We start from the raw sequence: 11,386 nt of genomic DNA, 5'->3' as shown, positions 1-11,386 counted from the left end.
CTAATTGATTGAATCCTTATCAAAAAACTGAAATTAAGTAAAAGCATCTTTCCCACACAACGGAAACACTCCATATAATGTGTGATACAAGTAAAAGCACTCAATATATAGTGGCCTCTTTCAGTGTGTTTGGTTGTACAGTACTTTATAAGTGTGGGGTTGTTAAGGTGAAAGTAATCTTCAACTACACATGCTGCAGAATAGTTCAGCTTGTAATAATATATATAAAATATTAATCTGAGAAGTAGCAGCGAGGAAAAGTCAAATATTCTTCCTTTAAATGGAATGCAGTAGAAGAAGCAAAATCTAAAAATACTAATACAACTACTACTTGAGTAAATAGTTTTTTTCCACTCCTGGTATAGCATGTTGTAGTTTCTTTTTTTTCCAAACAGATCCTTATGATCTCCACTAACTTTTAAATAAGAGTGTGTATCACCACTGAAATGTGAAATGGAAAAGGTCAGCCGAGCATCTGATCCCTGGTGGGAGGGGACTGCGTGGCTGAAGAGCTGAGCCGTCTGGACTGTGTGCTCGCCGGCTGCCGTACATATCCACAGCTCTTACATTAGTAAGCTTGGAGAGCGATGTGTCAGCCAGAGTAATTATGGCTTGTCAGCTCCTGTGACACCGGGCTAAAGGGCCATCTCCACAGCCTCTATCTGCATCTGAGAGCCCGGCGACTTAATCAGCCCTGACAGTCCAGCCCCAAACTGTCCAATTCTACCAGAGCATTTCTATTTGTGCTGATGAAACTTTGGCCAGAGTGTCACCCCTCTATTGAGTCAAAGCTCCCACACATACAGGTGCATATTCAAAGGTGCATGACTGATATTCAAAGATTGGATGCTGGTAAAAAAAAAAAAGCTGTAGCAGATCTGAGGAAGAGGAGAGGATGTTGTTTTGCTCTTCAGAGGAAGTCACAGGGGATTGGAAGGTGAGCATCGTTTGTAAAGCTCGGGGCCACGCATCTGATATGCACCCATTATATTTATGGTCTCTGTCTCCAAATCAACCCATCTACCTGGAAGAGTGAACACACAACACACAGCCTCCTCCAGCGTTGCTCCTGCTGCTGCTCCTGCTCCTGCAGCTCTTTAACACGAGGAAGAAGGAGACTGTTAAGATCATGAGGAAACAGACGACAAGTGAGAATATGTTTTTGATATGGAGCTGAAGAGTCTCTGCGAGGATTAAAATTCACATTTAGAAACAAACCAAAGTTAGTGTTTATTTCTGTCTCTATCATAGGCAGGTGACAAAGTATCAACAACCATGAATATATAATCTTGTGTTGGTCACTTAATCACCTGCTGACTGCTGCTGGATGGAGATTCCTTACAAGAAATGCAACTGACCTCTGCAAACATATTCTGTAACAGATGCTCACCACACTTCAAAATAAAACACCCTGTTGTCTAAGGAGAAAAATCATATATTGGAGCTACGAATAAGAAGCTCCGGCCTACATTGTGAGAAGGCCTGCCACAAATATGTGAATGATGTCAGCACATAGAGATGTACCCTACAGACTCAGAGGGGCCATGAAGTGCATGAGGGCACATCCTCTCATTCAGACCTGGCTTCAGGATAAAATGAAATAATGAATCTCCCTGGAATGTAGCCTACTTTTTAATCTCTCCCCAAATTGGTGGAAGCCACCTGTTCCTGAGACGCTGACCGGCCGGGCGGGAGAGACCAGACGAGCCTAATTGATTTTTAAGTGGTGTCTCTGTGGGTTAGAGGAGTAAGAGGGGAGTCCACTTCAGGGATCCGCCAAACTCCTCCAGTTTGTACCTGAATTGAGGGGCACTGATGTGTTGCTGATGCGGCTCAACAAGCCTCACTGGGGGCCAGATGGGGGGGTGGGGGGTGGGGGGGTTGACGGAGGGGCCAGAGCTCGGGCTGCAGCGGCCTATCCTCCCTGCTCTGCTGGGGGAGGTGGAAGAAGAGAGGGTGAGGGAGGGAGGGGTGATTAAGTGAACTTACTTCTGCAGAGGCAATAAGCTGACATGTCAAGCCTAATTCACCAAACAGTAGAAGACGTACCAGGTTTGTGATACTGACACGAAAACCCACACCAGCTCCTCCGTCCTCTCATCACATCTTTACTATGATATATGTAAAACTTTGTATTCAACACATTCTTTCTGCTCTTATATCTCTAATCTTGATGAGTTTGTCCATCCATCCATCCATCCATCCATCCATCCATCCATCCATCCATCCATCCATCCATCCATCCATCCATCCATCCATCCATCCATCCATCCATCCATCCATCCATCCCTCCATTCATCCATTCATCTTTCCATCCATCCATTCAACCGGCCTGTTAGTGCTGCAGGAATACAGTTTGTGCAGTGCATCATAATCACTTATTATTATGTCATCATTAAAAAAAATGATGCCTTGTTTTTTGTTTTTAGAGCAGGTTTTACGCACCACCCACCTTCCTTGGACACACACGTCCACACTCACACATGCACGCGGATGCAGAGGCATTGCATGCATGCATCATGGAGCCCGGACCTGCATGCAGAGAAAAGGCGACTCTCCCTGAGTGAGCGGAAGAAAGAAGGAGTGAGTGATGGGGGGGTGGGGGGGGACGATGGACGCCGGCTTGCAGCTCCACTCTTCCAGGGTCTCACACACACACAGGATCCGGGCGCACGGCTCCATTGAGTGCGAGGAGGCTTTTTTTACGCGGAGGTTCATTAGAAGTAACGAGTTGACACAAGGTAAATCTTAATGTTGAGGCGCCTTTCTCCACCGGCCCGGGGAGGAGCCCTCATTAACTGTCGCTAACAACCCGTGTAAATACACTGATTGGACAGCTCCGATACAAGCTCCCAGCCCTGCCAGGAAGTCCCCCTAATGAGACCACACAATAAAAACAATAAAAGAAAGGAGAGAGGGAGAGAGAGGGAGGGAGAGAGCGAGAGAGAGAGAGAGAGGTTAAAAACTTTGCTTCTCTGTTAAAGTTGGCGCCACATTTACAGATCATTATCACAACACCCACAACAGAAAATGCGCATTTTTCTCGACTTGTTTTCATCTGATTTGCCGCCACTGCAGTGTTTGCACAAGCGTGTGCATCTTGCACGTCCGGGTGACACATTGCACATGTGACTGCCGGAATAAGTTGGCAACTGTTCACAGCTTTAAAGAGCCGTCACCGGAGGAATTGTTCTGGCGCTTGGGGGTCATTTACTCAAGTAAATCATACGTAGATTGACGTGCGTAATTTTAGCCTGGAACGGGTTTAGAAAGGTTTAAAAATAAAATAACAGGAGCCCAGCAGCAGGATAATGGCTTTATCTAAGGGCAGAGAGAGTGCACTGTAAAAATAAAATCGAAAGGCTACCGTTTTCGTTTGTGTCACATTTTAGCCAAACGTGGAAGAAGCTGTGCCATCGTGGTGGTGCCACGAATTTTACGCATTTTGCAGGATTCCTGCAGAGACACGTGTTGTGGAATTACCAAGCAAAACAAACAGTCTAGTATTTCTCCTGTGCAATTAAGAAAATTGTAGCACCCGCAATAATCTCATGACTCATTTGTGGAGCAGTGGAAACAGGTTTAATTTACTTATGGTACGTTTTCAGCGAGTATGAATTGGATCACCTCGGAGCTGATGCCTGCATTTAACAGCTTGAATAGGTTGATATTGTTTTACAGTGTAGCTGCAGCGTGGAGGATGGCCAGCGTGGGACGGAGGGGATTGTGTCCCGACAGCATCACACATCAGCTGCATGTGTAACGAGACGCATCTCCCCGGTGCTCGCTGGATAAAAAAAAACGGTAAATGCCACTAAATTATAAACTTGATTTTAGACGAAAATCAGAGACAATATAATCGCCTCGTCATTCAGAGAAAAATAGGATTTTCTTTAACATTTCATAAATATTAATAAGTGTCCCAAAAAAATGGTAAATGATAGTTTACCGCAAAATATTGATGGAGAAGGGTCAGAAGTTATAGTTGGATTTGCCTCCGGATCTTGGACGGATTGAAAAAGCAGAGAACCGGGTCCAGGTCCAGTCTCCGGCTCCGTGGTCCGGACCCGCAGCTCTGCAGGGGACGAACAGGAGCAAGAAGAGAAAAATACCAACAGGAAAAAACCACAGTGCCAAATGTCCACATCATTACAATTAAATGCAAATGCTTTCTAAAGGTGCCAATGACAATTAAAAGTTCTCACACATTAATAAAAAATACACGAATGCACGTCTTACATTCACTGAATCCTCCAAACAAAGCCACGCTGTTTAAAGGGGATAATGGGAAGTGGGCTTGTTTTGGTCGATACGCACCCATCATCTCTCCAAACTCTCGTCCTGCGTATTGTCTCGTTGAATCTAGGATGGAGCAGCAGGCGCAGGAGTCTCTCCTGTTTGTCAGGGAGGGGGGGGGGGGGGCTGCCTGTTCTGGCCAGCCTCTGCCAACCCGGGGTCAACGAGGGAGCAGGAAATAAAACAAGAGCCTTTCTTTCGTGCCTTCTTTTCTCTTTCCCTCTTACCTTTTACAGTCAACACCTTTTTCCTTTCCTCCTCTCATCCGGTCCTCTCCCCTCTCTCTCTCTCCCCTCTCTCTTTCTCTCTCTCTCCCTCTCTCTCTCTCTCTCTCCCTCTCTCTCGCCACCGAACATGACGTAACATCAGCTTTGTTTATTTGCTCCCCTTTTATTGGAACTGACCGATAATGAAAATAACTTGCTAATTGCCAATTAACGAGTGTGGTAACATTTGCAGATTCAATGCGCGCTGCAGCCGCTGCTTGAGAATAAAAAAGAAAAACATTTCTTTAACAGCAAACAATCACTTTTATTTATGTAAAAACTCTTGTAAACAAAGTTTGACCAAGTGTTTTACAGTCAATTAATCAGGCCACAGAGGAGAGACGTCAGACGAACACATTCCCAGGGTTTCCATTCGCAAAATGTTGTTTGCGTTGTCGTGTCTGGAGGTTTTAAGTCTGTGAGTAAACGGAGAAGAAGCTCAATTCTCGACGTGCTTTCACAGCGGCCGGCCCCCGCTGCTCGGAACATTCAGCGAGTCCTCGGATAAACACACAATTACGGCAGGTGAATAAACTTGTTTGGGGGTGTTAATTACATGCTTAACGTAAACAAAAGCCATGCAAAAGAATGTGAATTACCAGTGGCTTTTCTCTCCCAATCCCCATTCAGGTTTTACATTTCACCTCTCGTCTTCCTCTAGGAGTGATTTCCGAATTGCCTGCGAGGGCTATACTCCCAAACAAGGCTGCTCCAAGGCGTAATGCTGGATAATGCATGCAGCCTCGGCGTGAATGGCGATCACCTAAATTAGAACCCAGTCAGGTATAAGGTATAGGAGGGGGGGGGGGGGGGGGGGGGCTTTGCATATTCGGGGTAATGCTGCTGTAAGCCTGCACTTTTAACTTAATGTTGGGGTCGTGGTGCCTGCTTGCTTGCATGCATGTGCGCGCCCGTGTGAGAGAGAGACACAGAAAGAGGGTGCACGGTGGAGGTGGTGATGGTGATGGAGGTGGTGGAGGAGGAGGTGCGGGTTAGTTTTAACACCAGCATGGAAATACCAGCCTTTACTTCCAGTCCACGGAGCTTTTCCAACGGGACCAATTCAAGTGCCACTTGGAATTAGTTCTCCTGAGGTTTCGTGGGCAGGATTGATCCCAGTATACCACCCTACGCCCCCCCCCCCCCCACCCTCTCACAAACACATGTACGCGCACAAACCCAGTGCCTGACCCTGCAACAAGATCATCGCCACCCCTGCTCTGTATCACACACACACACACACACACACACACACACACACACACCTGCAGACACAGACACTTGGGCAACGCGCCTTTACGCACGCACATGCATGGCTCAATCAAGTGCACATTTCTGCACAGTAGAGGAAACGTCACCTACAGATGTTTATGTCTGTGAGATAAGGTTCAAGTGAGAACATAAACAGGTGGAGCGATACGTGCACGACCGGCTGTGGTCTCTACTCACTGTCGCTGGTGGATCTGGCCGCCCCCCCCCCCCCCCCCCCCCCCCCCGGAGAATGTGCAAATCTGAGAGAGGGAAGGAAAAGTTTTGAATTCCTGAATGATTTTGTAGAAAGGCGGCTTAGGATCATTATGTCAGCTTTATTGAGGGCGGATTAAGCGGAGTCTAGATGCTACGCCTTGTACACGGCCCTTTCACAATGTGAGCACTGTTCGTGTTAGAGTGAACTCACACTATTTTAACACCCTATAAGCCCTGTCTAAATATGAAGCCGTTTTAGCCATAAACATGAAAATCACACCGCCGTGGCTACCGCTATAAGCCGAGTCCTGTGACTGGATGTGGACAATGATCATGTCCTTACCAGCAGATCAAATACATGAGAACAGCTTTTATGTCCCCAAGAAGCTTTCATGTTGCCATTTGATTGCAATTCCGACACAATGGTATTAATTAGAGGGGCTGAACTATCAAAAGACCCCGATAAACTGCTGGCATTAGGGAGGGCGATGCCGTTGGCAAATTAGCTTTCGAACTTAAACGCCATGATCTTTGTTTAATCAGCACAACGCTGCGCATCGATATTCATTTTGGAACAATGCATTTTGTTGGTTTGGAGAGGTGGCGGCGGGCAGGGGGCCATGGCCGGGGACAGCAGGAGGGGGGAGCGGCATCACACCGCAGCCTGCACCGGGACCAGCACCGGGACCAGCACCCCCCGAGCACCGAGTGACCACACACACACCGGCGAAGCCCGAGCCAAGGCACAGTCACACCATGGAATGAAATTGCGCGCATGCATTTTTTGGAATCGACGAGAAAAAGCCAAACGATTATAGGACTTTGTCATGGTGTCATCTTTGAGAAAGCAAGACAATTTAAAAAGTGATAATAACAAACAAACGGGACGGCACGGGACCTTTCGTCAAAAAAACAGAAAAAAAAATAATGCACTGAAAAAGATTGAAAAGTAACAAATATGCCACTAGAGGAAAAAAAATATGCGAAAATAATTCAGATTGACCCGCTTCTATTCACAACGTGTATTCCCGTGTTGCAGTCACTGGTTGTCCATTTGTCACCCATTTAAAGCTCCCTCTGCCTCCCTCCCTCCCTCCCTCCTCCCTCCCCGGCTCTGCTAAGCATCTCCAGTCTACATATCTTCTTTAGCTTTAACGAGCCTCGTTAAGATCGCAATAATATTCCACCCTCTAATTGCTCATTCCATTCAGCAGATAGGCGAGCATTGGCTTGTGCCCGATGCGCGCGGCGGTGGGAGGGTTGCTGTGGAGATCCAGACTCTGATAACCCCCCGTGCGTGCTGCACAAGTGGTGAAAGCCTCGCGCTACGTACTGGCTAATGATTGGCACGCTTGACAGTGATTGGCAGGGCTGCCATGACAACGCTACAACGACACCAAGAAGACCAATAGAAAAGGGAAACAAAATGTTTCAATGCTACACTCAACGGCGGATTTAGGGGGGAGATATTATGAGGCTGGTGTCATTAGGCGATAGCCATTGAATCATTCAATCTTTTTTACTTGCCGTATTTTTTCGGTTTTTCCTTTTTCTCGGTAATTTCCTTTCTCTCTCAGGTCATTTCCATGGTTTTCAGATCCCCTTTAGAGCTTTATCCCTCCCATTTCTTCCTGCCAAACTTCGCTGATCGCCCTCTGCTCCTGGCGAACAGCGCTCCCACCACCAGGTCGCCAGAAGACTTGTCCATGTTTCAGCTACCGACCCTCAACTTCTCCCCGGAGCAGGTGGCGAGCGTCTGCGAGACGCTGGAGGAGACCGGGGACATCGAACGGCTGGGCCGCTTCCTCTGGTCCCTGCCGGTGGCTCCGGGAGCGTGCGAGCAGATCAACAAGCACGAGTCCATCCTGCGCGCCCGGGCCGTGGTGGCGTTCCACACGGGCAACTTCAGAGACCTCTACCACATCCTGGAGAACCACAAGTTCACCAAGGACTCGCACGGCAAGCTGCAGGCCATGTGGCTGGAGGCACACTATCAGGAGGCCGAGAAGCTGCGCGGTCGTCCCCTCGGACCGGTCGATAAGTACCGGGTGCGGAAGAAGTTTCCGCTGCCTCGGACCATCTGGGACGGCGAGCAGAAGACGCACTGTTTCAAGGAGCGGACGCGGAGCCTGCTGAGGGAGTGGTACCTTCAGGACCCCTACCCGAACCCCAGCAAGAAAAGGGAACTGGCTCAAGCCACTGGACTCACTCCCACACAGGTCGGAAACTGGTTTAAAAACCGGAGGCAACGAGACAGAGCCGCGGCAGCCAAAAACAGGTTGGTGCTATTTCTGTGCTTTCGCCGTCCAAACGCAGCGATACGCGGGAGGAATGTTTCAAAGTTGGTGTGACAAATGGTCCTAAATTCAAAAAGAGTAAAACCAACGAGGATATTTCACGAAGCTGTAGCTGCGCTGGCGGATATAAAGGCTGTCGAGGAAAAAGACGAGTCTGTGGCAGGGGGAGGGAGCAGGCTGCGGCGACATGTTTGTTATGAAATCGGAATAAACGTCGAAAACATCGTTTTGTGCTGTTTTAGCCACCTGAAAGTAGATTATATTTAAAATAATATTAAACTTTCTGTTATTTAGAAGCGGTTTTAAGCACATTTTAGTCGGACGTAGCCCATATTCAACTTTACAGGCATTTTGCACCGATTTTAAATCACGGAATAGAGGAAACAATGCGAGTACTACAGTCAAAATAAGTGTTTAAATAAATATAAATATAATAATAATAATAATTTGAACATAATGGAGATTAATGTTAAACTGAAGAGACGATTGCGCACAGGCGTAAGCTTAGATCCAGCTTGTTTATCTTTTGCGTAAAAGTGAAAGTACTGCAATAAATGAGAAAGCATTTTAAATATATAGTTTAAAAACAACACTGCACTTAATATGTTTATATTATAAAAACAATTTCAATTGTGATATTGTCAAAAAAAGCGTAGTGGGTAATTTTTTGTCAGATAAAACGTATAAAACAAACTGAACTGGATTTAATTTAAAATCTATCCGGCCAAAAGTTAAATGGTTTATTCCTTCATGTAATGTTGTAATTGTCATATTTTGCACATATTTTTAAATATTTTTGTGTTGGTTACCAAATCCATGAATGGATTTATTAAAGATGCACAGACTAAAATAGCTGCTTTTATCATATGCTGCAGTGCGTTTATCATTTCCACGTCACATGGCGCCAAGCATTGTTGGGAAAGATTATCTGAAAGGATAATAAAGATATTGATATTACAAAAAAAGAGCCTGGTATTAAAACAGCACTGGTAAACATAGGCTGTATTCATAACATTAAGTGTGGTATCATTCCAATGAAATGCTATAATTGATTAGAAAATACCTCGCGGAGAACTAAGCCATATGAACTCTATTCTGATGCTAAATGAAGAGATATATTTCCACGCTGACATTTATCCCTCCGTGATGGAGTTATTATCGTGAGTGGATTGGAGATAAACATTTAGGATGATTGCACATAACCTGGATCTCGGTGTCACTCACTCACACACACTCTTCCCGTCAGACTCGAGCACAACTGGGCCACAGCATCACGACATTTGTGCAAAAAAAACAACCCAAAAGCTTGGATTTTATTTGATTAAATAAGAAAATTATTTGGTTTTTACGCGTGTGGAGTCCCGGGGGTCAACACAGAGCAGGGCTGGATAAAGATAATCAAAGTAAAGCTGGTGTATAGTAACTAAAATCTGAATAAAAATATAAATATAAATAGCTACAGACTCCTGTGGTAGAAATCTGCTTTCACAAAAACACCAAGTTGGATTTAAAGATTATGTTTTCTCCCTGTGGTGATATGACACGTACTTTAAATCCCACGTTGCTGACTCGCGCGTCGACCAGGGCTCACTTCCGCAGGAGAAAACACAAAAACTCATTACATTTCTCCCAACATTTGGTAGTCTAAATAGTGCTGTGTTTTGTCCCCTGAAAGCTATTTGATAAAGGCATGCATGCATGGCTGGGGCCGGCAGGGGGAAAGAAAGGCGAGTTTGAACCCCTATTTTGCAGGAGGAGGAGGGGAGAGGGGCACATTCTCAGGTCTAATTGCCATTTCTCCTCATTTTTCCCCCTTTTTTCTCCTCGCTTCTTTTCTTCTCCAGGCTCCAGCACCAAGCAATAGGACCGGGCGGTATGAGGTCCCTCTCGGAGGCCGGGCTCACCCCTCGCAGCTCGGCGGAGTCGCCCTCGACCGCGGCCAGTCCCACCACCAGCGTTTCCAGTATGACAGAGAGGGTTGATACCGGGACGTCCATCCTGTCCGTCACGTCCAGCGACTCGGAGTGCGATGTATGATACGGAGAGGGGGGAAGAGAAAAACAACAACAGACTAAAACAAAAACACACACAGAAACAAACAAAAAGAGAAATATTTACAGGGACAATGGACCTGAGAGGAAGAAAAAAAGACTTGTTAAATATCGCGGATGAAAAAAGGACCGATTGATATAAATATTAAAATAAAAAAGAGATAAAAGCACGTCGTTTTTTTTTTGTTTTTTTTTTATTAAAAGCGCTTTCAAAGGACCCACGCCTCCCCCTCCTCTTCATACCCCCACACCACCACCACCACCACCACTACTACTAGACTACTTGCATGATGTCTTCTATTTTTATTTTTTGATGTTGTATTCAGGGACAACAACCTGAATGCAAGATTCTCCATCAGGACCATCGATCAGAGGGAATAAAAACACATCGTCTTGGTGTCTTCGTCGCTTTTTATTTTTTGTTCTCTCCATCTCTAGTCCAAGTTATGATGATGATTGTGATGATCATGATGATGATGATGATGATGATGATGATGATTGATGATGATGATGAAGCAGCCGCCATGCAGACCAGATATTCTGTTTTTACGTTTGTGTTCATCAGACAATCATTTTAAGTCGTAAGCACCTTTTTTAAAAATACACTTCTGTCACTGCCTGTGTGGGGTAACATGGTCAAAAGAAAAAAAAAGAAAAACGAAAATGTCGAACGGAATCGTTTATTGACTGTATCAGATTTTTATTTTTATTTTCAAAATTTTATATTGAATTATGTATATCTCAAATAATGCGATCATTCTCCCGGACTGTATTATACGTGTAGAAATATGCTTGTACATAATTATTGCTCTCAATCTCCTCTTCCTCCTCTTCCTCCTTCTCCTCCTCGTCTCATCCTCTTTTCTATCCCTCCCTCACTTTTCTTGACTTGGTGTTCCTACATAAAATATTTGTCAAAACTTACAACTCAAGTGCTCTAGGCGTTTTTGTTGCCTTTTTTTGTTTTAATGGGGGGTTGAAAAAAATGCCAGGTGTTACAAGTCACATT

At 45.5% G+C, this 11,386-nt stretch overlaps 1 protein-coding gene across 1 annotated transcript; it reads left to right on the top strand.

Moving 5' to 3' along the window:
- Window positions 1–7,615: 7,615 nt before the first annotated feature.
- Window positions 7,616–10,363, top strand: six3a (SIX homeobox 3a). The gene is made up of 2 exons (XM_061087643.1): window positions 7,616–8,307; window positions 10,171–10,363. The coding sequence occupies exons 1-2, from the start codon at window positions 7,616–7,618 to the stop codon at window positions 10,361–10,363; spliced, it is 885 nt and encodes a 294-aa protein (XP_060943626.1).
- Window positions 10,364–11,386: the final 1,023 nt, after the last annotated feature.

Source organism: Limanda limanda, chromosome 15, assembly GCF_963576545.1.
Source record: "Limanda limanda chromosome 15, fLimLim1.1, whole genome shotgun sequence".
In the NCBI taxonomy this organism is placed as follows: Eukaryota; Metazoa; Chordata; class Actinopteri; order Pleuronectiformes; family Pleuronectidae; genus Limanda; species Limanda limanda.
This window is presented reverse-complemented; position numbering and strand designations above follow the sequence as displayed.